The sequence below is a fragment of the Etheostoma spectabile genome, chromosome 5 (genome assembly GCF_008692095.1).
Source record: "Etheostoma spectabile isolate EspeVRDwgs_2016 chromosome 5, UIUC_Espe_1.0, whole genome shotgun sequence".
In the NCBI taxonomy this organism is placed as follows: domain Eukaryota; kingdom Metazoa; phylum Chordata; class Actinopteri; order Perciformes; family Percidae; genus Etheostoma; species Etheostoma spectabile.
This window is the reverse complement of record NC_045737.1, coordinates 457,561-484,409: the sequence shown is the minus strand read 5'-3', so window position 1 is coordinate 484,409 and position 26,849 is coordinate 457,561. Positions and strand designations below refer to the sequence as shown.

General features: G+C 41.1%; 1 protein-coding gene across 4 annotated transcripts; it reads right to left on the bottom strand.

Moving 5' to 3' along the window:
* Positions 1-173: 173 nt before the first annotated feature.
* Positions 174-26,849, bottom strand: LOC116689317 (BICD family-like cargo adapter 1). 4 transcript variants are annotated; one of them, XR_004331969.1, is made up of 13 exons: positions 26,612-26,773; positions 25,140-26,158; positions 23,564-23,779; positions 15,152-15,268; positions 13,855-13,866; positions 12,599-12,745; positions 12,208-12,387; positions 10,790-11,008; positions 8,530-8,673; positions 7,423-7,553; positions 5,006-5,126; positions 4,141-4,255; positions 174-2,224 (listed from the first exon to the last, which is right to left on the bottom strand). XR_004331969.1 is itself a non-coding variant. In XM_032515827.1 (12 exons), the coding sequence occupies exons 2-12, from the start codon at positions 25,530-25,532 to the stop codon at positions 2,048-2,050; spliced, it is 1,857 nt and encodes a 618-aa protein (XP_032371718.1). In that variant the 5' UTR covers positions 25,533-26,158; positions 26,612-26,769; the 3' UTR covers positions 174-2,047. The 4 variants fall into 4 exon arrangements, 3 of the variants coding, with proteins under 3 accessions (XP_032371718.1, XP_032371721.1, XP_032371720.1); XM_032515827.1 differs by lacking the exon at positions 4,141-4,255 and having other exon boundaries at positions 26,612-26,769; XM_032515830.1 differs by lacking the exons at positions 4,141-4,255; positions 25,140-26,158 and having other exon boundaries at positions 26,612-26,849.

The following is a 26,849-nucleotide window of genomic DNA, read 5'->3' as shown; positions in this document are numbered from 1 at the left end:
CTTTTTCTGGTGGAACATGTGTACGTTAAAAAGTTGTTTTAGTCGTGCAACAGGAAACTCAGATAGGACAGATAGTCTGGCTAGCTGTCTGGATTTACCCTGCAGAGATCTGAGGTGCAGTTAAAGCGCAACTCTCGCCAAAATGCAACCTAGGGTCTTTTTGTGAATGTACCCGAGTCAAACTTTCATTTAGCATAATTAGGACGGAAATGCCACTTTTGCGATTTACCATATTCTTGTTTTTTGTACAATGGTCTTTTGAATGGGAGTGCTAGGGGCGCTACTATGATAGCATCAAAATCAACATTTTAACACTAAGAAGAATCGACACAACATCACCAGGGGCTCTACACATGAACTTGAGCATTGAGAACATTGTTTTTGTTCACAGAGTTTACTAAAAAGAAAGGTTAGACTTCCTTTAGCAGTTGTTATTTACGCTATCCGCCATCTTGTCAGTCAAAAAGTGTCGATCTTCGAATGCGAATGAACGGACTCCATAGTAGATAATGTCATTCTTATAAGGCTCTTTTTTCAACTACAAGGTCAATATTGTTTTTACTAACGACAAAACAACAAATTACCCGTGCATTTGTATGGAACTAAGCTTTTAGGAGCTTTCCATCTTTACTCTCCTCCTGCGTTGCGTTTGGAGAGCGAAACTTTTAATAGTAAAATCTACACAAACAATGTTCTCAATGCTCAAAGTCATGTGTAGAGCCCCTGGCGAAATTGAGTCGAGTCTTCTTTGTTTTTTTAAAATAGCTATTTTGATCATAGTGTCCCTAGCTCTCGCAAAAAACAAAAATACGGTAAATCTTAAAAGTGGCGCTTTTGTCCTAAATATGCTTTTAACCAAAAGTTTGACTCGGGTACATTCACAAAAACACTCTAGGTTGCATTTTGGCGAGAGTTACGCTTTAACCATCCTCATAAATCGAGTTTAAAATTACAACACAAGGAATGTAGGATCCATTGTTTTTGGTTGTTAGCCACCAGTTGTTCACCTTAGCAGTAATTGGGAGTTGAGAGTGCAGTCAGTTTATTAGAGCTTTTTGCTGAAAACAGCTGACTGCTGCCAAGAAAAAGGGGGAAACCGAAAGGGTCGGAAAACCAAAACAATGAGATAAAAAAAGGTCACTGCATAGAGCTGAACTGCAGAGTTTGGTGATAATTTACAGAGAGTTTAACTATGAGTGGCTCTTTTCACACTACACATTGTTTATAGACCCATATTGATAAATGCAACTTTAATATATCTATTGCAAGTCCCCAAACTTGAAAATGTAATACTAAATCATTTATGTAACCCTTTAAAGTTTGTTTTTTTCTCACTCTGATTTGAAGTTTGGGCCTGGGGCAATACGCTCACCTGCATTGCAGTCAATAAGAAAATAAGCACTCTTTTTTTCATTTGTTTTGTCAGATATACAGCAAACTATGAACCTGATGCGTCAAGCTCTGTTGCCTCATGTTGTGAACATCCCCTAAACAAATGAATAAACCTGAGAGATTCCATGTGGGCTGGCTGCAGCATCATATTCTGATGTACAGCTCTGTCCTGCTATCCACATCTTTTCCTACAATCCTGCAATATCCCACACATCCACCTGTTGTTCCCCAGACTGCTTGGCCTGATAACTGGGATGCATACAGTAACAGTTTGAACATAGTGTTCCCCCTCTACAGAGTTGGCAGTGGGCTAGTAGAGATGGTTGTAGGCACTACAAGGAAACCTTCCTCTTTGGAGGTAAACTTTGTGACCCTGTTCATATCCTGTAAGACTGATTTCTATGCGAGGGGCTGAAGCCAAAGCCTCTGGGGAAGTACTATTCTTAGTCAGTCTCTCTTAGTCAGCAGTCACCAATTAATCAGCAAAGATAAGAGTAATGGGACAGATAAAGTGCAAAATGCCCCCCCCCCATCCAAACCTCAGTGTGTGCCACTGCCAGTCTTTGACTGTGTTGTTACCCCAATACTGTGATGTCACTCCCTCCTTGTCCCTGGCCTCGTCTGTCTCTGTCTGTCTGCTGTGCTCCAATGAGGCTCAGTTCTTTTTGAAAAAAGAGAAAAGTCTCTTGTCCCGGTCGGAGATGCGGTGAGCTCGTCTGGAGGACTGGCCGCCATGGGCCCTGGACGACCCTGGCAGGGAGGTAGGGGCCGAGCGCCACTCGTCCTGGTACTTGTCCATCAACTGCTGGTCAATCACTCTGTGCATATCATCCTAAAGCCATGGGCACAGACGTGGATGAGAGAAAGACAGGAGAGAAATGTTACACAGGTGGGGTGGTATAGGAAGTTCTAGGGAGATCGGAATCCTTGATCAAGTTACCTGTTAGACATTGATTAGCGACACCACAATCACCTTTTGTCCCTGATCATTTGTTGTTTACTTACATCTGCCTGGCCTCAGGTTTGCAGTGTGATAATTTGATTAAGAAAAAAATGTATTTAGAAATATGTGCAAAAAGAAGCACAAAACTTAAAAAATGGATATACATAAACTATATTTATAATGTTATTTTTATACTGTGTCAAAGCCCTTTACAATGTGCTTCTCATTCACCCATTTAAACGCACACTCACACTGATGACAGTGAGCTACCATGTAAGGTCCTAGCCTGACCATCAGTGTTCAGTGCAGACGTGGGCAGGATTGAACCTTCAACCAATTTAATTAAACAAGTACAACTAGTTGAAGCACAGTCAGCTTGGACCTATCATTCAGCTTTTCAGCTCTCCTGGAGTTTTATGGCCATTAAGAAGAGTTTACCAAAAGAGTCTTTTTCCTCTCAGATTAATTCATTTGAATAGCTTATAGAGGCCTAAGGAGGTAAAAAATATAAGAAAATGCCAAATTAAAGTCCGCACAAAAAGCCACAATTTTGTGTTGCAGACATCTTTTTTTTCCCTCTCTTTCCTATCCTGTAGGACAAAATACTTTTGACTTATTCAACGGATGGTTGTTAGTAGAGATAAAGCCACCAGGGGGCTCCGACAAGTTGCTACATTAAATCAGGTTAGCAACAATTGTGATGTGAGACTAAAAACATGTACATAGAATAGGAAAACCCACTTTTTTACTGGGGATGCCACCTAATACAGAGGTGGGTATCTATATACTTTACTGGAGTAATTATTTTAGATCAGACTTTTTACTGCTACTCCTTACATTTTCATGCAATTATCTGTACTTTCTACTCCTTCCAAAAATAGCCCTGTTACTCCTATTTCAGTTTGGCTTGTTTTCATTCTGGCTTGCCATTGTTCAAAAGAAAAAACCTATCCAGATAAATCGCGCCATCCGGATAGAGTGAATTTGATTGTGGTTGGATGAGAATTACAAACATATACCATTCCGACACCCTATTGGTTTGTACGCGTTCCATCGCACCTGCATATGACACAAATCACATCACACTCCAGTAAAGAAATAGCAGACGCATGTAGCCTACTAAAATGTCTGTGGCAGAGACTTAAGAGAACCAGCCAATCCTTCTACATCCCTTTTGAATGCGCTGCAAGCTTTGCACACCCAAGTACCACAAGCTAATTGTTTTCCAAACTCGCTGTTTAATTTGAAAACGTGTTTTCTCTTACATTACTTTTCCTTTTATACTTTAAGTAGTTTTGAAACCAGTACTTTTACACTTTTACTTGAATAAAAAACTTGAGTTGATACTTCTACAGAAGAAATTTTTAAACCCTATTATTTATACTTCTACTTGAAAAATGAACGTGAATACTTTTGACACCTCTGACCTAATATCACTTAGCACTGTAGCATTACTATAATAAACACCACCCTAGTTTATGATGGATTGGAGATACAGGGGGGGTTTTGGTGTCTGTGTTCTCATCTCTCAACAGGTAAGCTGAACAGTGGACCAATCTCTTAAAACCCTTTAGGTAATACAGGTGTATGGAGAAAGAGAGTGAGAGAGAGAGAGAGAGAGAGAGAGAGACAGAGGGTGGTGTGTTTGGATGGTTCTCTGTGGTGGTGAATGGGTTCAGAGAGAACAGAGAGAAAGGGAGCTTGGATGGGCGTCTCTCCTGAGTCAGGTAACCTTGGCATGGAATGGCTCAGCATAGTTGGGTTAGTGCAGGGTGAAACGGCGAGATGGCGCGGCTCAGGCTCACCTCTAAGGCAGGAGGGGGGGGTACCACAGGGGAGAAAGGGTGGTACGGAAGCTGAGAAAGGCCACTAGATCAGAAACCACAAGAGCCAAACAGTAAAGAGCCCTGAGGAGGCAAACTGTGGGCAGGGAGAAGAGAGAGGAAAGAGCTGCTAGTTACAGATGAGGGAGGGGAGGGAACACACACACACACGCACGCACACACACACACACACACACACACACACACACACACACACACTGTCCTCAGGCTACATATCATCGTTGTTGGGCAGTAACTTTGTATCTTCATATTTTGTCATTAAATTTTTTTTTAATATATCAATGCTATTGGTCACCCTTTACATCAGTCTGTGTGTTTTACAAATATTTAAACAGTGATGAGGCGATTTTGCCTGACTTTGTCTGAGGTAAATCCCTCAATAAAATGTTTTCAAATTAGCCTGTTATTAATTTCCTAAAAAAACGACGGCTTTGGACATAGAATGTTTTCAACCAACAGCAATGATATGTTATATGTTTCCTTATGGACACCCATTAAAGACAAACAACTGACATGCACCCTCTGAAGTTACAGTAATTGAGTGGTTAAGTGTACTTTATGTGCACAGATTCTATAAGTGTTAAAATAATAATCACAAGTTACGGTGAAGGGAAGGAAAATGGAAAAACTGTTCTAATACATTCATATACATTATATAATAGTCTGCTTACTAATTTCATCTCAAATTGGATGTACAAAAAGAATCCAAAAACTACATTTACAGAACAGCTTTATTTATGTAATAACCTTTAAATAGCTGTTTCAAAATGCTACAAAAGGACAATTGTGATTTTACCAATATTATCGCTTGTGACCTTTGACCCACCTGCCAAGCCTCCAGCTGCTGCGACAGGTTGAGCTTCTGCTGGATGGCGTCCAGGAGCTGGCTATTCAGAGACATGATGTCTATTTTACACTTGGCCAGCTCCATCTCCACTGCTTTCTTCCTGCAAGACGCACAGACAGAGCAACTAGTGACCTCGTACTATGGTGATGAATGTATGTCACTGCCTGATGTGAGTCGAGTGCAGATTTGAGTCACGCATGGTCAGATTTAAACGGTTTACGACATAACATGTCCTACTGAACTTTGTGAAATCCATGAAATAAAGACTACTCACAGTGACAATGTAAAATAACTCTTTAAAGGAAGAGATTGTCATTTTGGTAAATACACTTATTCAATTACTTGCAGAGAGTTGGGCCTGGCCCACAACAGATGTTGATAATGGAAGAGACCCCACACAGTGTGAGCTAACCTTGGAGCTAACTAATGCTCTGTTAACATTGTAGACATTAGCTCTGTTAGAGCTCCCTGTTTATTCTACCCTCTTTCTCCCTTCAGGATCCACTGATAAGCGGTATGAGCTCTGTATGCCTAGGTGTCCCTCACTCACAACAGGATTATGGATGGTAAATATTTACCATATTATATTATATATATTATATGTGACTTGAAATCAGTGCGATCAGTAAAAACACTCTTAATTCACAAACGACAGGAAAATCTGGCAAGATAATCTTTAGAACCATAAAAAATTCAGGGCTTTGCCGACCATTGTTGGGAAGGGGGAATCAGACCCAAAATCTGCTTTTTTGTGTGTGGAATATACACGGCATTAGATAAGAAGATTGGTTAACAAGGCTACAATCAGCAGACAGTTAGCTTAGCTGAGTATAATGATTGGAGGCACAGGGAAACAGCTAGCCTTATGGTAGTCTCACTTTGCCAGACCATCCACACGCTGCAGAACGGAAGATGGTCTGGCTAGTCCACACAGCATTCTGGGATGGGAGTAGGGCTGGGCGATTTAGAGAAAATCCAATATCACGATATTCTAGACCAAATACCTCGATGTCGATATTGTGACAATATTGTATGGTTGACTATTGGTGCTTAAACAAAATGTTATTTACACATTGAGATTTTTGATAAATATATTCTCCAGAAATGATTTAATGACTTAGTGGGTAAAGGAAAATAATAGAACAACTAGAACAGTCTGGTACGTTGAGAAAATGACATCACTTTACTGTAATGCAGCCTGTAAAACCAGGTAAAGACACTTAAAAACACTTAAAATATTACAATATTAGGGTATATCCAAAATCTAAGCCGATATCTAGTCTCACATCGCGATATTGATACAACATTGATATATTGCCCAGCCCTGGATGGGCAAAAAACGTGCTCTGGATTATTGAGGTTTCTTTAAATCACTCGAAATCATAATGGGCGGTGCTAAGCTCTGCACATAGCCGCTGCAAAATAGTCGTGCGAGAGAAAACTCAGATTGGACAGATGGTTACCACAGTCCTCATTAATCCACCGAAGTTTAAAATTCCAACACAAAGAAAGGAAGAAAGGAAACGGACATTAGCAAAATTAACTAATGAATTAACTAATTAACACATCATGGTGATGACAAGACTCCAGGAAGTCAGTGCTCTCAGCCAAGAAATATTCCAGCACATAACCTTAATCTTGTTTCTACACTTTGGTTTTTGTACAGACAAGATATAACATGTTAAAGAGGGATCTTCAGGCAGATTTTGTTAGCTTTGGGCAGAGGTATGCCAGCATTATACCATCTTAGTCATATTTCTCTATCTATAATCTCAATCTATCTTATCCCTTTGTATGTGTGTAGTGTTGGAGTGATGAAAAATAACTAATTTAAAGGACAATTCTGGTTCAATAAAGCTTGGGTCTTATTCTTGTAGTTTTCAGTTATGATGACAATATGCAAAAGAAAGTTATTTCTGTTAACTGAGAGCAAGTGAACACCTTAAAGCAACTGAAAATTAAGATTAAAACCACTATATTTGGAGGTAAAACCAAGAGTATTGGATGTCAATCTTAAAATTTGAGGGATGTATTACAACAACTTGACCATTCAGGTACTAATATATCATATAATTTTCATTTTACCTTTATTTCCTCCTCCAAATAAGTTTGATTAACCTAGAGTTTTGTTTAAATTAAAGCCTATCTGATTCAGTCTTCATTACTGATGTTTGGTGCCCGGCCAAACGTTTAAGGGATGTAACCTTATCCCCAGATCTCAGCAATGGACTTATTGAGTACAATATTAATATTACAAATAGGAGCATAGCCAAACTATAAACACAAGACCCACTTTGAGAATGATCCTTTTAACGTGACATTATAACACTATATTATTGAAGAGAGTTTTGTTGCCTGTGTGAATCTGCATATGTGCATATGTGATGTGATCCTACTTGGTTATGGCGTCGTCTCTGTCTCTGATAGCAGTCTGGAGCTGCTCGCTGGGTTCTCGGACTTCAGCCATTGTCCTCATCCGCTCGTTGTCCTCCCGGAGAGAGCACATCTCTACAGAGAGCAGCGCCATCTGCAGGTCACATGGGAGAATGACACAGATGGGTGAGACGCAGGCCTCATAAATTCGAGATTGCATCCAGTCTCTGAAGTTCACGTTATACAGAGGGGTGCTCATGTGTGACACTGATGTTCAGTTATCCAGTCCGCCAGAAGAACAGCTGACCCATGTGTGTGTGCATGTGTGCGTGCGTGCATGTGTGTGGAGCTTCTTCTGTGTAAATCACGCGAGATGGCACTTTAAACCCACAGGAGAGAGTGAGCTGTCCTGGCAGAAAGAAGAAAATGTTGAAGCAATGTGCTACTTTACAAACAACATACATCAAATTTACAGTGGCACACAAACTGTTGAGCAGTGGTGGAAGATGTATTCAGATCCTTTACTTTAGTAAAAGAACTAATACCACACTGTAAAATGCTCTGTTACAAGTAAAGTACAAGTCCTGCATTGGAAATGCTATTTTAGTAAAAGTTTGTAAGTATGGGTCAGGAAAATGTACTTTAAAGTAAAAGGTAATTGCCAAAAAATCCTCACATTTTAGAAACTAAAAATGGTCCTAACAGTTGTGTTTTGTTTAACGGTTTAATCATTTTCAGCTGGACTTCAGGCCGTTATATTGTTGGCTAGTTTAATTTTTAATACAACATTGAATTTTATAAACTACATGTGTTTTGTGTGCAAAAGTCTTAACTTGTAAAGTAACTAGTAACTAAAGATGTCAGATTAATATAGTGGAGTAAAAAGTACTTCATTTTTCTCTGCGATAGAAGAATTTAACATAGGTGTGTGTACTTATGCCCCCTGTATTTTAAGAAGGAACATTTATTTATTTATGATACATTATTCATTCACAAAGAAAATTGGTGTCCTTTAAAGGTTGGACTTTTTTTTAATTCCTCTTTTTAGTCAACTTAAGCAGGGGTTTCTATACTCATGAGCAGCACTGTACATGTTATCCCATGTGCAGTTCTGTTACTGAAGGCGGTACCTGATTGTGCAGCTGCAGCACCTTGTCTTCAGTGCTGCTTGTTTTGTCCTGCTCGGCTTCGTACAGCTCTCTGACTTCCCTCAGCTCCTCTCCTAGCTTCCTCGCCTGCTCCTCCAGACCCTCCTCATCACCACGCGGCGAACCCTTTCAACACACAACACACACCACTTCACACTTCACAACTCACCGTATGTACAGTATATGGGCTGTTACCACCCACATGTTATTATTGAAAATATGCCCACAGAGGCTCCACTCTGTCAAAGTATTATTGAGTTAGCTGTCTTTAAAATATCGTTGTTTCAGCCATACTGAGAAATACAGAGAGAGTTATGTGGAGCTGTTAGTCTTAATTAACCTTGTAGCAACTCACTTGGAAATGGCTTGAATGTAACAGACGTTTATTTCTGTAATATCAAAAAGTTACGCACACTGAACAATCTATTTACAAAACAGTTTTGAGCCTGAGATATCATCTAAGAAAAATAAGTGCAATTCCAACAATATGTCTCAGCTTTCAACTGTATTCGGGTCAGTATAGAAAAGGAAATGAGTCTAATAGTGGTTTTGGAGGACTGACAGATGCCAAGAACACTGGCTTCCAGTTTACCACTTGAAAGAAATAGAAACTGGTCCATTTCTTCTTGCCAAAAAACCTGCCACTCTATTTCCACTAGTCTCCTAATTGACAAAGACATTTCCCTCCGCTGGTTCCTGCATTGACAGTAGCCTACGCTTGACGTTTGTAGCCTGTAGGTAAGCATGTGGGATCTATTAGTGTATCAACATAGGACCTGCTACTCTTATTAGGACAGTACAACCCCCAGTGGAAAAATGGAAATATTGAAAAATTTGAATTAATGTAGGACTGCACAATTAATCGAATTTTAATCGCGATCCCAATTTTGACTTCCCACGATCAAATTTGCGTGATCGAGCGATTATTTTTTTTTAAAGCATCATTACATAGAACGCTCAGGGTTTTTTACAAAGCCCATCTACCGCTCCGTAAAGCCGTCTGCTCATGAGCCAGACAGAGTAGTATCCTGCACCCCGTGCAGCTTAGTTTCTAGATGTAGACAGTCACTGAGGACAGCAATGCTGTTTATATGGATATGGTTTAATTTTGCGTTACATGACCATTTCGTCAGTAAAGCCGTGCCTGTGTTGAATCTCTCCTCTACTCTCTCTCCTCTTACTCCGCGCCTGGCCACACAGCGGCCTGGTCCACACTTCTGACATTTTCCACAGTTTTAATTTTTTATTAACACAGCTGTATATTGTTAAATACGAGGGGCAAACCTGTATTTGTCCCAGTGTTTCCGCGGGTAACTGCTATTGCGGCCGCCACAACGAAGAACACAGAAGAAGTTATTGAATGCAACTAACTTCAGTTGGTAGAGTAACAGCGTGTGAGACGGAGCTGCTGGACCTGGGCCAGAGATGTGACCCATGGCCAGAATATCATAGTTCATAAAAATGCAGCGCAGTGACGATACAGACATTTCATACACACGATGTGTGTGTCCGCCGTTCGAGCCGTGCTGGACCCGTTCATAATGAGTCAGCCATCTCTCTGTGAGTAGCGTCCATCACCCTCCCTCTCGCAGTAATAAATAACCTATGTGACGGTAAAATTTGTTTTAGTTAAAATCAACAAATAATCGTGAGAATAATCGCGATCAAAATTGTTATCTAAATAATCATGATTAGCATTTTGGTCATAATCGTGCAGCCCTAAATTAATGACAAGTTACAAGCGGCCGAAATGGGTTTCCTCAGGAGGGGGGCTGACGTCTCCCTTAGAGATAGGGTGAGAAGCTCAGGAATCTGGGAGGAACTTGGAGTAGAGTCGCTGCTCCTTTGCGTTGAAAGGAGCCAGTTGAGGTGGTTTGGGCATCTCCCTAGGGAGGTGTTCCAGGCACATCCAGCTGGAAGGAGGCCTCGGGGAAGACCCAGGACTAGTTGGAGGGATTATATCTCTACCCTGGCCTTAGAATGCCTTGGGATCCCCTAGTCACAGCTGGTTAATGTGGCTCTGCAAATTCTACACTTGACTGATCTAAATAGACCTTTGGTCTTTTAGTATCAGTCTGCAATTCTACAGCATTGAAATTACTCGGAAAAAAAACCCAAGGGTAACTATTTCCTACAATGTCTAGGGCCATTGTCTCTGTTTTCCCTAATATAATACTAAATTAGGCTTTACACTGGCAACTAGTAGACAGTGCTGACTAGTTGCCAGTGTGTTGTTCATTACCGTGGACTCGTTGCCATCCAGCAGATTCTGTGTGAGCCTCCGTAGCTCTAGCAGGCTGGTGTGGAGGCTCCCAGTAGGCACATCCTTGGCTGAGGACGTCTCCGAAGACTCGTCCATGGAAGAGTCAGTGGACAATGCCGAATCCGTGACGTCGTTTCCCCGGAGATGGGAGCAGAGCGAGCGAACTTCACAGTAGGCCTCCCATAGCTGAAGACGCAGCTAAACGGACGAGCAGGGGGAAGAGTGTTTAGAAAAGCACAGCAAGTGGCCAGGTTAGCTCAATTGGTAGAGTTGGCACACATATATAGATTTACTCCTCAACGCAGCGGCCGCGGGTTAGACTCCGACCTGCGGCCATTTGCTGCATGTCATTCCCCCTCTCTCTCCCCTTTCATATCTTCAGCTGTCCTGTGAAAATAAAGGCCTTAAAATGCCCAAAAAAATTATCTTAAAAAAAGAAACACACAGCAAAGTATTTGACGGCAGTTTTAGAGGTCTTTTCAATCCAATACAATACTGCAGTAACCAGAGCCAGATACTGCCACCTCCAAATGGATACTTTGTTATTTGGTGAATAAACAAGATCACGTTTGACTGCCATGGGATTATGATGCTAATTTATTTATTTAGGTATGTTTGTATTTTAATGCATATAATTTAGGCTTATTTAAAGAGAGAAACTTGTGTAAAAACTCAAAAGCATCCCAGAAAAGTACAAGGCCTAGTGTAATCGCTAGGATTAGCTAAAACACATAACTGAAAATAAATTTTCTTTTTTTACTTTACTGTATTTCTTTTAAAACAATATAATAATATAAGTTTAATAATATAAGTTTAAATGAAGTGTTACATTAGAAAAAAAAAAAAATGTATTTTGACTTTTTCCTCCTAAGTCTGATTTATGGTACTCCGGAGGTTCCACACAGAACTTTCTCCATTGCCTACATAAGTGGCCTGAAGTTTAAAACTTGTGCATTGATGTGTGCATCGATCTCTTTTAGAGAATAGCATGGCCGGCATATGTGTGTGTGGTAGAGCGAGTGAGAGAGACGGTGATTAGCTTCGGAACGAGTACCGACTCTAGAGACATTGTTAGAGAAACAAAGAGTCTCCCCTGTGCTTTCTGACCACGGTGAGGAAGCTGTAGCAGGAAAAGTTGACCATCTCATTTATTTCATGTTGTTTATGGAGGACAACCAGGAAATGAGTTGGGGGAAATACAACACTACCAAGCCACGGCTGAGCGATGTGCGTTACTGTGATGTGTGACATTTTTTGAGAGATGCACTTAAGGCTATGGCGTAGGGTTTGTATCTTCACGTACCTATGGTGTTGATTTAATTCAGATGCATAAATTGGCCTTTACCGGGCCAAGGCACGTGCCTAGAATGCCTAGATCGGGGCCAGACAGTAATTACCTGTTCTCGCTCTTGCTCCTGCTCCTCCTGCTCCATGCTCTGTTCAATCTCACACAGCAGGCTGGACGGGTGCGGGGTGAGGCCCGTGAGGCTGTGCTCCTCCGTCAGCTCCTCCAGCCGAGCAGCCAGCTGCCTGTGGGACATCTGAACCTCCTGAAGCTCCAGCTGACTCTGTCGTAACTAAATACACACCAGATAGACCATAGCTGTGACTTAACAGTGCAAAGTATAAAGGAAGCACCTGTAGAGGTCTGATGGGTCCGTTAACTCCTTGCAGTGTGTGATCACTAAAACAGCTCTGTAGAAGAACATTTACACTCAGTGTCTACAGAGGAAGTAGCTATTCCTTAAAGATTCCATATCTAACAGAGCTTTGTCCATGTGTCTGTACCTGTAGGTCCTTCGTGTGAGACTGCCTCTCCAACACTAGCGTCCTCTCTCGGAGGTCCTCCACTGTATTCTGCAGCAGCTCATTCTCCTCTAGCATGGTGTTCACACGGCGCTCCAGCTCCATCTTTCTCTCCGACAGCATCTTAATCTAACGTGTCAAACAGCACCAGTTAGTTATTGCGCCGCTGAAAAATAGGCATTAATTGTTGAAACTGAGGACTGTTTCGATTACCTAGTGGATAGCGGACAGATGAGCAGTTAAATTTGGTCTTTTTTCCTGATTCTGAGGCAAGCTGGGGTCTTACACAAGATTAAAAAGTACTCCCACTGGCCTAAAGAATGTCTGTTGCCTAGCACGGGTGTAGGCGTTAGTTGCCACCCTCGTCTTCAGGAATGTCTTGGTGATATGTTGGCGTCTCCGCAAAGATTGATATCTTACCATGCATATGCAACAGCCTTCTACTGAAGGCTAGCATTGCTGCAACACATGTTCCTTATAAATTGTGTCCCCTTGTAGCTGCTTGAGCAGCTTTCCCCATTAAACAAACATCAGTTCTTCATTTTTATCCCTCCTGCTTTTGACCTACATCTGGTAACCTACTTAACAATGTGGAGGGTTACATGTCGATCTGTTGTTTTTATTATCATATGAGCATCCACATTGCCAGGTTCTGGATATTTTGAGCTATAGCCTCTGTCTTCACACATATAGGGCAAAAAGCCGTTAGTCATCAGCACATGTCATACAAAAGCAAAGCGTTGAAAAAGTGGGAGCACCCAGACATTGCAGTATCTCAGCTAAATATAGAGCGGTTGCCTTTTCTCCCAATTATAGCACAGGCTCTGCAGTCTGGGTGTTTTCTGCCTGACTTTGAAGTGAAGCTATGGGGGAAAACTGATTTGCTGTTGTTCTCTAACAGTACCTTTATTCATTACTTCTCTGGCTGATATCATACATGACACAGCTGACATCACAACACAACTCAAGCTCTGACAACCAAGCATGTTTTTCATGCTTGGTCTCATGAAACAGGGATTGCCAAAAAGATATGGAAATGTCAAAATAGCTAAATACTTTAGGTCTACCCTATGTAATGTACAATACTTTGGCCTATCGTAAACTCATATAATTGGTTAAAGGAGATGCAAGTGTAGATTCAAAAGAAAACAATGGTGCAATCCTTGTTTCTATTATTTTACAAGACGTTACATGCAGCATGCAGTCTGAAAGACAGACAGCGTTCGGTAACCACTCACTTCTAGCCCTTGCTGCTCCAACCAAGAGGGAAGGAGGGGGAAGGGAAGAGGAATGGGTGAGGAGAGAGATAAATATAAAGAATACAGAAAGAGAAGAAAAGTAGTTTGAGAGTAATCCCACTCTTGACCTGACAGAATAAACACGGCACGGTGGGTGAGAGGAGAAAACCATCCAATAGTAAAGTTTCCCTTTGCTGGGATTGCATTCCACTTATTATTTACCAAAAACACTGACTTTAAAGCGAGGCCATATACCTTTTGCCGCACAGCAGTAAACATAAAAAAAACAGCAATACAAGTTGAAAAGAGTCATAATAAGATAACTGCCTTGGTAAAGTCAGCTACCCAGTAATATCTTTCTAAAGTTTGCTAACGTGAGCTAACATTAGCCACCATTAGCTACTGGTCATACCAGAGTGAGTAAGCAGAAAACCGTAAAAACTCCTGAGACAAACTCCTGCAAAAACTCCTGAGTATATTAAATTGAAAAGGGCTGTGTTGTTATTACTAAAGAATTCAACAATTAAAGGTCCACGTCATGGTCATTTTCAGATTCATACTTGGAATTTGCGTTTCTACTAGAACATGTTTACATGCTTTAATGTTTATAAAAACACATTCATTTTCTTATACTGTCAGTCTGAATATACAGTACCTGTATTAACCCTGTATTAGACTCTGTCTAAAACGCTTAGTTTTACCACCTATCACTTTAAGCAACCCTCCTAAATAAGACCTAGCTGCTCTTATTGGTCAGTGTTCCCAGGTCTTCCGCATTTGCGCTCTAGGAGTCTTTTTACTGTCATTGCAGCTGGGGAATGACTGTAACGGAACTGTACCAGCACTTTGTACCTATTTATAGTATAATTATTACATCACAACAGTATGGAATTCCTGGCAGCTTGATTAAAAGCTCAGTTTCTGAATATGGGCTGTGTGCATTTCTCTATGGATTGAGCGTTTTGATAATTTCACAGAATTTATATTTGTAGCACGTTTACCAGCTTTATAAATAAACATATATGACAATATGGGACTATTAAAACTTCTTTCAAAAGCATAGTTTTGCTTAAACTTTTCTTTCGATCCGCTGTCACCCTAGGCACTCTTCTAGCTGAGTACCAATAACTGCAAACAGCAACCTTATTCTTGAAATCAAAAGTACCTAGCTGCACTTTCAAACTGAGGTTGTTTTTTTTTAAGCTTTTGGTGTGTGACTGCTGATGCTGTGTGCACTCCGAAAAGTACAATTTAGCATATAATTAGAAAGGGGAAAATGGTGCTGATAGCAGCTCACCTCAGCCTGTAGAGTCTCTAGTCGAGTCATGTGCTGGCTTGTAGACATACTCTTCTCCCTGAAGTCGTCCCGTAATGAATGGACCTGAGTGGACAACTGTCTTTCCACCTCTGCAGCCTGGATGGAGACAAACAGACAGGTCAGTAAGACAAATCTAGACTCCACTTGTGCCTGCTCTTAAAAAACTGACACAATGCAAGATGACCACCATAACAATTCACTCGAAGATTCTGGTGTGTTATAGCGGCTAATGTAGTATTTTCTTTTTGAGTCATAACCACAGATTTTGTTCAATTTGAAACTTGAAGTCCTCAGACCCAACTGACACTAGTCTATATCCACAACATTCCAGGAAATTCCACCAGATGACACTCCTTTCGACCGGATATCCGTTACCTTCCGCTTTCTCTGTATTGGAATTTTAAACTCTGGTCTATGTCTATATTAGAGGACTATGGTTAACTGCTCCTTAGATCTCTGCAAGCTAAATCCAGACAGCTAGCTAGACTATCTGTCCAATCGGAGTTTTCTGTTGCACGGCTAAAACAACTTGCACATGTTTCACCAAAACAAGTTCGCAGCATTGTGGAGGAAGGTCTGGCCATGTGAGACTTAACTGACACTGCCTCAAGTGACATCACTTGAGGACTTTTTTCAGACTTTACGCAGCTCCCTCTGGAGAAACTAAACTCTTTTCACATATGCAGTAGATCTGTAAAATTGGTTGTGTTCTCCTTTAAGTAGTGTTTATGTTGATGCTGACATAACAACACATTGTTAGTATAATTAAAAAGATTGCATAGCAGCTCTTTATCAAGATGCTCATTGTCTGATAGCAAGTCTAAGCACACAGACACACACATAGACATGCAAAAACACACTGATAGGGTTCACTAGTATGTACTCAGTGTTACTGACATAAGAGTTACTTGTAAACCAGCCCTCCCCAGTCTATTTCTGTAAATGGTGCATTATTATAATAGCTGTTCCTCTGAAAGACCAATTTCAGATGTCATAACCCTTAAATAGTCAATGCTCATTTGACTAATTTTCAATGCTCAATTCTCATTATTTATGCAATCCAGCCTAGCTGCAGAGTCAGTATATCAGTTATCTCGGCGTCACCTATTGGACAGGTGCCACACAGTGCCTAGCTAAGCTTCATTAGTATCGAGGTGCACTCAGGAAGCTACTGTTTGCATTATTATCACTGCCATGGCAACAGCAAAGTCCTTAAAGCCCCTCACTACTTACAGCTTACCGAGGAGACTAAACATATAAAAGGTCAAAAACATGTAGGAAATGGAACAAATATTTGAGTTCAAAGCATCAATTTTTTTATTATTCTGAACCAGAAATGCACTGGGTGCCGAGTGAAAAATGAAATGACTAATATCTATCTGAAGTACAGCCTCTAGGTGGCACTACACACTGCTGTCTCCTTCCAAGAAGCTCAAAGAGAGATGTGAGGAGGCTCAACAGCTGGTCGAGGTGGTTGGAGTCTGTGTGTGTGTTCTGGAGCACCACTCTCTGAACAGTAACTCATAATGCAGCACTCTGGATGTAACCCTGTGTGATTCCTACAATAGAATGTGTTAAAACCAGGATTAAAAACATCAATAGACTTCAAAATGTTCTCCTTGCAAAAAATTTCAAATACAATAGTAGAAGTTGTCATATATCTGCAAAGTGTTTTTAAGTATAATAACATGAAAGAATTACACACCTCCCAGTGTTGATTTCAGAAAGGACTACACACAGCACTAAAACCCTAATATATGGCCATAGCATCCTAATGAAATTACTTGTTTTGTATAATGAACATAAAGATAGTGGTTAAATTATTTCCTCAAACTTGGAAAAGTAAATCTCTTCCCTGTTTATTGATAAGAGCTGAATTAAATAAGGCTGCCAATAGTTCATAGAATCATTGTAGTTATTATACCTTGAACTTACTGCCTCTAATACCTGGAAAAGCAGGGAAGCGCTGTGTGAGTTCTGTTCTACGACTTGCTTTCCAATCCATCCAGCCTTGCCTCATTCAGGAAATGCTTCTGCCGATGCAACTGCACTCAGTCCCTGCAACCTGGATCATGGACAACCTCAGTGGCAGGCCACAGTGTGTCAGAGTGGACAACTGAGCCTCTGAAGTGGTGATAAGCAACACCAGCCCACCTCAGGGAAATGTACTGGCATCATTCCTCTTCACTCTTTACACCTCAGACTTCTAGTTCAACTTTGGCTCCTGCCACCTTCCAATCATTTCTGACTCCTCCATTGTGGGATTCATCAGCAAAAACAACGAGGAGGAGTACAGAGGATTGATAGAGAGCGTCATCACATGGTGCAACAACAATCGCCTGAAGCCAAATATCAGTAAGACCAAAGAGCTGGTGGTGGTCGATTAGCGTCCAAGGGGAAGGAAGTGGAGGGAGTAAACTTATACAAGGACCTTTGCGTCCAAGACTGGACTGAACTCTCGACACTAATATAAACTTTAGGAAAGGATAGAACAGACTGTTCTTCCTGAGGAGACTCAGAGATCCTTCAGAGTTTGCGACAGGCTCCTGCAGATTTTGTTTACCAGTCCATAGTGGTGACTGTTCTTCTCTTCTGCTGCAGTGTGCTGAGTAATGGCAGCAAGGCTGGTGAGGCCAGCAGACTGAACAAGCTGGTAAGGAAGGCCAGCTCATTGGTCGGACTGGAACGGGACAGTCTGGAGTATAGGTATAGTAGGTATCGTTCAAATCTGTTCGATACCTGTACCGATACCAACACCATCGCTTCGATATTAGTTCCAACTTAAAGAAAATAAATTTTAAGAGAAATACATTTTTACACATTACCGCACAAATATTTTGATTTGTTTTTAGCTCTTACAGCTTGAACTCCGTCTCTGTGCCTAACACAAAGTTTTTCCTGCATGTCTTTACAAAGTGTAAAGTTAGACAGCCAATCATCTTAGTAGCAGCATGCTGCATGCTTATTGGCTAAATGATGCTTGTGAGATTTACTCCTTAGGTATTGAAATTGGGTTATACACGACAAGGAATTTTTCAATACTCAATACTATGGAGGCAATTTTGTTGGTGTTTAAAAAAGGATCTAATTTGGTACCCAGCCCTAGTGGGCAGCAACCTGGAGTTAGTGGCTGAGAGGAGGCTGAAGCACAAACTCAAAGCCACCCTAGATAACCCCTCTCACCCTCTCCATGACCAGCTGTGGCAGATGGACAGCTCATTCAGCCACCGGATCATCCCAGCCAGGTCTAAAACTGAGTGCTCCAGGTGCTCATTTGCCAATCAGACTGTACGACACATACAGTACTCTCATTACTCTAAACAGCCAACACACACACACACACACCTATTCATTGCCTCTCAGTTGGACTGATTTATATACTGTCTACATACCTATTTGTCTATATACTTGTATACTATGTCTTTTTAATATATTATACTAGGTACTTTAATTATTCATTGATGTTCTACTATAATATAGTATTATTCCATACTTGACTACTTCAATATATTAAACAATACTATACCATATTACATTTGATATTGTAAGTTATACTGCTGTACTTTACTATATTTTATTATGTTAAACTATATTGTTAACTGTGTTAATATTATTATTACATTGCACCTTATCTTGTCTCCCAAACTCTACTCTCCTCCAGTAGTTCACACATTTTTTTTTCATAAAGGGCCCTTAAACATCACAGGGTGCAGGTGCATCACAGGGCTTTAGTGACGCAAACCAGCATCAAACTAGCAGTGTCCTCGTGCCATTCAGTAAAGCACATTCCCATGGTAACAACACATGGAGTTTCAATTTGCATGTCACTCTGGTTGGCATAGCAACCAGGGAAAAGTGGGATTGGTGGAGATGTGGTCTCAAAGCTTCTGGTATTTTCCTTAGTCACTTTCACAGAGCTCTGCCTTGTCTAGACTTATGGAGGATGGGCAACCCCAAACGATTGCATAACAAATACAGAGAGCAAAAACTAGTGCCAATCAGACAGCTGATCCTGAGAGCAACAGGCACCTTGGGCTGATGGAAGGCAGACGTTATGCGCTCCAGTGACTGAACAAAGCTGATGGCTGGACAGATGCCATGGGGCTGTTTTCAACTCTGGTTAGAGGTTGTAAAAAGAGGCGTGAAACTGAATCCTTTTGCAGAGTGTGATGTGGACATACTGTGCTGATGAGACCAGACACAACATAGAATGCATACATTCTGCCTTTGTCATTATAAATATTACACCTAGCTTCTTGGTTTCTGTCGCCTCCCATGCGGAATTCTAAGTAAAGACATCAACACTGTCGGCGCGTCCACATGATACAAGCCTTCCGTGACCGCGCAACCCATTGAATGTAACGGACGTTCATTAATATCAAAAAGTTACACACTAAAGCTTTATTTTTTTTGTTAAAAAAATTGAATTACTCCTCAAACGCGTGAGGCTGTCCACTGCTACTGATACATAGGATGGGTTAAATGCAGGGATTGAATTTTACTAGATTGCACAGTTCGATTGTTTGTGACGAGTAATTAAGTTTTTTCTTCTTCTTCTTCAAAATAACCAAAATTGATGAGTCACTGGAGGCTGCTTTCAACATTTAATTAAGTACATTCTAGAGGTTGAGGAAAGTAGAATTTATCATGGCCATTAAACATGCAGTTAGGCACATATACTGGAGTCAGTGCACCAACCAGCCTTCTCTAATCATGTGTGGTAATGTAATTAGAGAAAGGTCCCTTCCTGTTGGCTCACTCTGATCACATTAAGCTTAAGGAGATTGGCTGTTCTCGCCATCAAGACCCATACAGACCAGCACACACCTCCTGGGCTCTACTCCTGGATCAATGGGAACCTAATTTCTCTGGGTTTATTGAATAAGATGTAAAGTTTTATCACCCGGTATTTGGAATATTCACTCACAAATGCACACACCCACACCCAAAGTGGAATAACCAGAATAACCTGTGTCCGGCCAGGATAAGACGTGACGAACTGGGGACTACATTTTTAGATCTTCTTTGTCCAAATATCTTAGTAACCTGCTGTTATTAATTAAGTCGAGTATGGACCGGAGTTGTTTTGGTTCCTGACTGAATGCATATGGCAAGGCTATTAGCAGAGATTATAGCCTAATCCCCTCAGCGCTGTATTTTACCCTGTGACTGACATCACTTCCTATGCCTTCTCAAGGTCATCCCACTGCAGACACAGGCAATGCACGTTTTTTATTATTTTAATCTTTGGCTGCAAGGTTTGCTTTAGAAATATATATAATAATGTATATATAATATTATGAAAATAAATAAACAAATATCTGATTTAAGAGAAAAAAACAAAATGTAAAATAATTGAATACATTCAAAAATGTTGGTAATCTCGAAATAAAATAAATGTCTTTACGTCTACTTATAGTCATTTCTGATAATTTATCAAATAAAATGTATGTATTCATTTGTTTGCTCGTTGATTATTAATCTACTGCCATGACACAGTATGCATACTGTGGTGTAGCAATGGCAGCCACAAGATAGTTTATCTGACCCCCCTGTTTGTGTGTTATTGTAAACCCAGAGGCTGTGGATGCAGTTGGCCTTGTCCTTAACAGGTGTCTATTGTCCGATTACCCCTATACCGCTGATGTGATTTTTAGCAGGCATGCCATACGATAGTAAAATGTGCTGTTCTTACAAGAAGCAACACATGGCCCAGTTTAGATCATAATATGACTATTCCTATTAAAGAGTTAACTATTATGATAAACAGGGAGGGCAGGTGAAAACAGCAGGCCTCCAGTGACCTCAATTCTGCAGGGTTTCCTCAAGGTAGTTTTACATTTCCTCCATTCACACAGAGCTGTAAACAGTTAACATTACTTAGTCACAGCCCAGTGCCTAATAATGAGCACTGACAGAAAAGATAGAGAGAAGGACAGAGAGAAGGAGAAGGAGAAAATGAGAGAGAAAGTGAGCACAGTGGTTGACCTCGTTTATTCTATTACCCAGCAGGTCTTCCTCTGCGTGACCAATTCTTTGAATCATGGATCTGGATCGATGCAGTCAATTAAGTCTCATACATTTTACTGAGTCACTAAGACCGCAATACATGCTCCCCCCTAAAACATAATATACCACTTTCAGGGAATAACTTTATAGATTCCCACAACCAGGTTTCAATTAACTTAAATGCAGTTTAATTATGCTAAGTGCTTGCTCTTGCTTAGATCCATAGCGACTGGCCAGTCCAGGGCAGTCCTTGATTGCAATGTGATGATGGTGAGATGAGGGCAAGATACTAATTTAATCGGATTAAGATGAGAGGACAGCTGTTCTGCACAGCGTCGAACTTGGGGTTAAAATCAACCACACAGAGCCTTCTCCTCCCTGAACAGTGTGTGGCTGGCAGTAGATCCTATCTTCTCCCAGGAAGGGAAACAACACAGCGTCAGCGTCACCATAGACACAGGTGCTGACGGGGATATCAAATCACCTGTACATACATGTCAACCTTTGTATGCACAGCTCTAGGGCATCCTGAAATAGCCTGGGCACCTACTGCTAGCCTACCTGGCAGCTGAACATACTCTGAGGCCTCCGTTTACAGCCCTTACTCAAAGTTGTTATAATGGTCTTACAGGTGTTTACTGTATATCACTCTGACAGGCTAGGCAGCATGGTGTAGTCCTGCTCTTGGAAAGCAAACTCATTCCTGTATCATCAATTGTAAAGTGTGTTAGAGTGATATGTAGTTTCTCAACCACACAGTTTGGGAAATATGACATAATGTATAGTGACAATGTTGAAATGAAGCATCATGAATTGGTTAAAAGCAGTATAAATGTGTATAGATTACAACCATTTGAGATAAAAATAAAACTAGAGATTTGCGATGGAATTTTTTAAACAGCCTAGGGTGTAATCTACTTTTGATTTTAAAGATGTTGCTACGTCATCTTAGTTGTATAAGACGTTGTTTTATACAATTTCAATTCAGTTGCACAGTTCAATTTTCGGTTAGAAAATTGTGTCGTGAATTTAATATTGTGAATCGTACTGAATCGTGAGATGTATTGTTACATCCCTACCACAGAAGGGACAGAATGTGGATAAATTAACAAGAAAACAAAGGGTATAATCCAGGCCAATCGTACACTTGTCTCAGACTATAGTCTCAAAGATTATAAAAAATGCATATAGTTAATAAACTATAGTTGTTCCAATACTGATGTCAGTATCAGTGCCTCTGATACAGCCTAAAATGGTGTCAGTATCAGCAAGCCTATGCACCAATCTGATACCACTTAACTAAGCCCGGAAAAAAATATACTATAGTATATAGTTTACTATTAAATAGTTTATTTATGTTCTCATTGTGACTGACTGTCAAACTACATGAAAAAGGTTCTATGGCATTCATTCTCTGTATGTATTTGTTAATGTTTTACAAAGGGTTTAACCTGAGCCAGGCCATACAACAAAGTTAGCAATCACATCACATCCATACAGGGATAGTAGTATACAGCTGTCAAATTAACAAACAAGATTATATATATTTTAAATCCACTGTTATTGGATCGGTACTCAGTCTCGGCCAATACGCAAGTTCAGGTATCTACATCGGTATCGGGAAGGACAAAATGGTATCGGAACATCTCTAAAATAAACACATCTTATTTTAGATTTACACTGAAGGCTTCACAAAGATGCAGTTCATTGCAGAGCTGTCTTGTTACACTGAAGTGACCACTCTGTATGGATAAAGACAAGTGTCTTTTTTTGTGTATATAGAGCAGACTGAGGTGTTGCACTAAACTCCTTAGAAAGGCATTAATCAACTGTAGCTACAAACTCTAGCACTCTTAGCTCCATCAATCTGCATCTCCTGCCAATCTCAGTTTCTCCTGACGTGTGTACAATAATTCACATTAACAAGGATGTAGCTTCAAGTCCTCATGACAACCCTGAGCACTGCTAGATGTATGTGGGATTTTATCTATTTGTCTATCAATCAATCTGTCCATCTGAATATCTCATAAAGGACATTTCCGCTCTGTTTGTCATATTTACTGCACTCAATTTACCTCCCAATAAACAGAGTGCTATTGCATAAGTGTGCAGTCCACTTATTCTAAATTATTCAACTTAAGACCCAAAAGCGCCACTTTTATTTTGATGAGTTAGCATAATTCAAAGAGAGCCAGACTGAATGGAGGTAGATGATGATCATCCTGAGGGATGATGAAACTTCACTTGGCTGAGCATCTTATGTGATGTCAACCAGGCAGACATCAACTGGACTAAGTGGCCCGGAGGCCAGGTCAGTTTGACATACTGTACACACACCCACACACACACACACACACACACACAAATGCTGCTGCTGCTCACCCTACTGAGTTGCTCCAGCAGTCTATGGTTCTGTTCGGAGAGCTCGCTGATGGACTTGGTCTTGTCTCTGTCAGCCTCTCTCAGCTGGACCTGATGCCGCTCCAGCTCCCCCTGCAGCTGCTGGACGTCCGTCTCCAGTTCGGCAACACGGCCCTCCCACTCCCCCTCTCGACTTTCCAGACGCCTACGCAACTCATGCTTCTCCTGCTCCAAGTGCTGCATGTGGACAAGGGGGGAGAGGGTGGTATGGTTAAACCTTAATTTGTTTGGATCTGATGTGCAGTATTACCCTTACTTAAGAACATAAGCACCAATGAAATGAAGGTGGGACAAAGTCAGATACTTCACAAAGATGCTGGTGCTGCACCAGATTGAGAAATATGTACTCAATCCTTGAAAAAATGTCACTGTACTAAAAGTAAAAAAAAGTTAAGGATCAAGGATCAGGTTTTTTTCAATGGGCCAAAATTTCAGTTCCCACCTCTTTTACCATCTATGCAAAAGTCAGACGTATTTTCATTGTGGTGCTGATGTTGTCACTTTGTCATTACTATACATTAAGCATTACAGTAATATGAAAACATATACATATACGTTAAGTAAGACAAACAAGTGCAAAAAAGTTGCAAGAACTGCAACTACAATTGCCTAAAATGAAAGCATCGGTTTAATCTGGTGCAAGAATATAATAGTGTATAGTGTTATATAGTTTTGAACTGAACGAGTTGTGTCCTTAGCTCCAGGAGTGACAGTTCAAATAATAGGATGCTTTTTTCTTTTCTCTAAAGGGCAATGAACGGTGGACTGATGCACTGCATCACCAGCGGTTGCCAGAGTTGGGATGGGGGTTGTTGTCATGGCTATGTCCAAGGCTGAAGCAGCAGGCATGTGTTTGATCTGTATCTGTATCTGCCACAATTTTCATGTATGAGTATTTTCCCAGACAAAAGCAGAGATCAAAGAGAATCAAAACAACCTCAGAAAACAACATCAAGCTCTGTTAAAATTACGGTATCAAAAACTGTAACAACATCAATAATAAGAAGAATTTGATATTAAGAGGCAGCTTATTTCTCTGAGCTGCAACAGGAATATGGATATGGATCAAAGGGCTGAACAGATGTACAGTAGATACAGAAGGCCCTGGACAGCCACAGGATTAGTCTTTGTGTTTTTTCTCAGGACACGTGTTGGCTTGTGTGAAGGATTCTGAAAACAACAAGAGCAAAACCTGATAGGTTAAATAACTCTGAACATGCTACACCTTTTTTAGCTTGGCTTTTGGTTAATGTAATGACAGAGACAGTGTAGTTGACTTTGTCATTAGATTAGAATGACCCACAAGTTTCAATTCACGCTTTGTAACCAGTCCCAGATACAATACTGCACTACCAAGGGAATCATGCAAGGTGAAACCCTCTGTCTTTGGCAGCTTGAATGTGGAGCTCTACAAGCAGCATTTGTTATCGTCCTCTTGAGTTTGTTTACATTGTGAAGGCTCAAACTTGATTAAAGGATTAAGCATTTTGAGGACAATCCAGTAAAAACTTCTATTTTATTTCTTCCCTTAGTTTACCTCTAATTTCTCGTTGAGATCTTTGTGCATTTTCTCATATTGCTTGGTCAAGTCTTGGTTTCTCTCCAGCAGCGCTTTGCCGAGTTTAGCAGCTAAAACCAAGTCTTTTTCCTTTTGACGGAAGAGCGACAGCGAGTCTGCGTTATGCCCCACCACAGGCGTCTCTAGGTCCGACAGCTCCTCCTCGTCGTCCCGGTCCCCGGTAAGCATGGCGAGTTCCTCCTCCAAGGCCATGCCGAGGCCTCCAGACCCGGCGTGCGGCAGCGGGTGGCTCTGAAAGCCGCCGGGCTCATGAGCGGCGGGGGTGTCCCGGGGCTCCATGCAGTCGCTGTCCAGCTCCTGTGGTGCTGAAACCACGGCGGACGTCTGCAGGTCTAGGCAGAAAGTGGACATCGCCTCCCGTCGGAGATGAAGCCGACAGATAAGAGCCGACTGATTTTACTCCGGATGAACCCACCCTGCTCTGACAGGGTTGTGCTGACCGGACCAGCTTGTAATCGACAGTTCATCCATCATTCTAGCAATTTCGAACAGGATCCAGTTATCTTGCAAACTGCTGTCTTCCTAGTTTCCTCGTCCTTCTCTCCTAGTTAAGCTACCAGCCGCGACTCTGGCTGAGATTGAATCCCAGCAAACACCGCCTCCTCTGTAGCTCACTGGTTGTTTGCTATTGGACACACACAATGTAATGTGTAATGTATAAACCGCCTGGATAATCTCTGCGCAGCGGTCGGTGGGTCAGGGTCCATCTCGCTTCGGGATCCTGGTTCTCCCATAATGATCGGCCTGTTACACCGGAGGCATTTGCCAGCCAAACAGATGAGCGCGATCCCGATGCCTCCTCAACCGCTTTCCCGTCTTGAATGCGCGTTCCCGCCACAGTGACGCCGGCTACAACCTGTTACAAACGGCCAGCCCATTGGTTGAAAATGATAGCGCCATATTTTGGTGCTTCTCGCACATATTCAGTAAATGAGCACGTGAAGAGATGAGGACTGTTTCCTCAAGTGATGCTCCATCTGTATCGTCAGAAATGATAAAACAAGAACAACCCGTGATGTTTGTAAAACCAGATGAATATACATTTTGAATAAACCGATGCACCTAATGAAAAATATGACAATGTTTTTTTTCCTAAGCCTATGTTAAATAAGAACCTGTTTAAACTGTTAGAGAAAACTACGATGACGGTAACATTTGGTTTCTACTCAATGTAGTTAAGTTAACTGTAACGTTAACGTTAATTTTCCAGATACAAAGAATTTAGCTACGTCACCGCTCGAACGATATCCATGTCCAAAATGTAGCTAGGCCTAATAAGGTTGTTAAAAATGTAACTTAACGCTTAATGTTTCAGCTTTTACGGTCATTAAATTCCATTTTATATTTAAATAGAAAGGTTACTCTTTGGGAATGGGTGAGAGTTTACCCATCAACGTTACTTAAAAATGCATTCAAAAGCGGTCACTTACCCTAGCTCGTCCGTCAATTAAACTTCCTATGAGTCTTACAGGCCGCAACCGTTTGACCATTCGGGTGGTAACTGTAGACTAGTCTAGACTACTAGTTCCCTGTAACCAAAAACGAACGTTCCCGGAACGTTAAGAAAACCTTCCAATTAACCAGCAGACAACCAAACTACAACCAAAACAAACCTTCAGGGAACGTTCCCACAACCAAAAACGAACGTTCTCAGAATGTTCTGGGAAC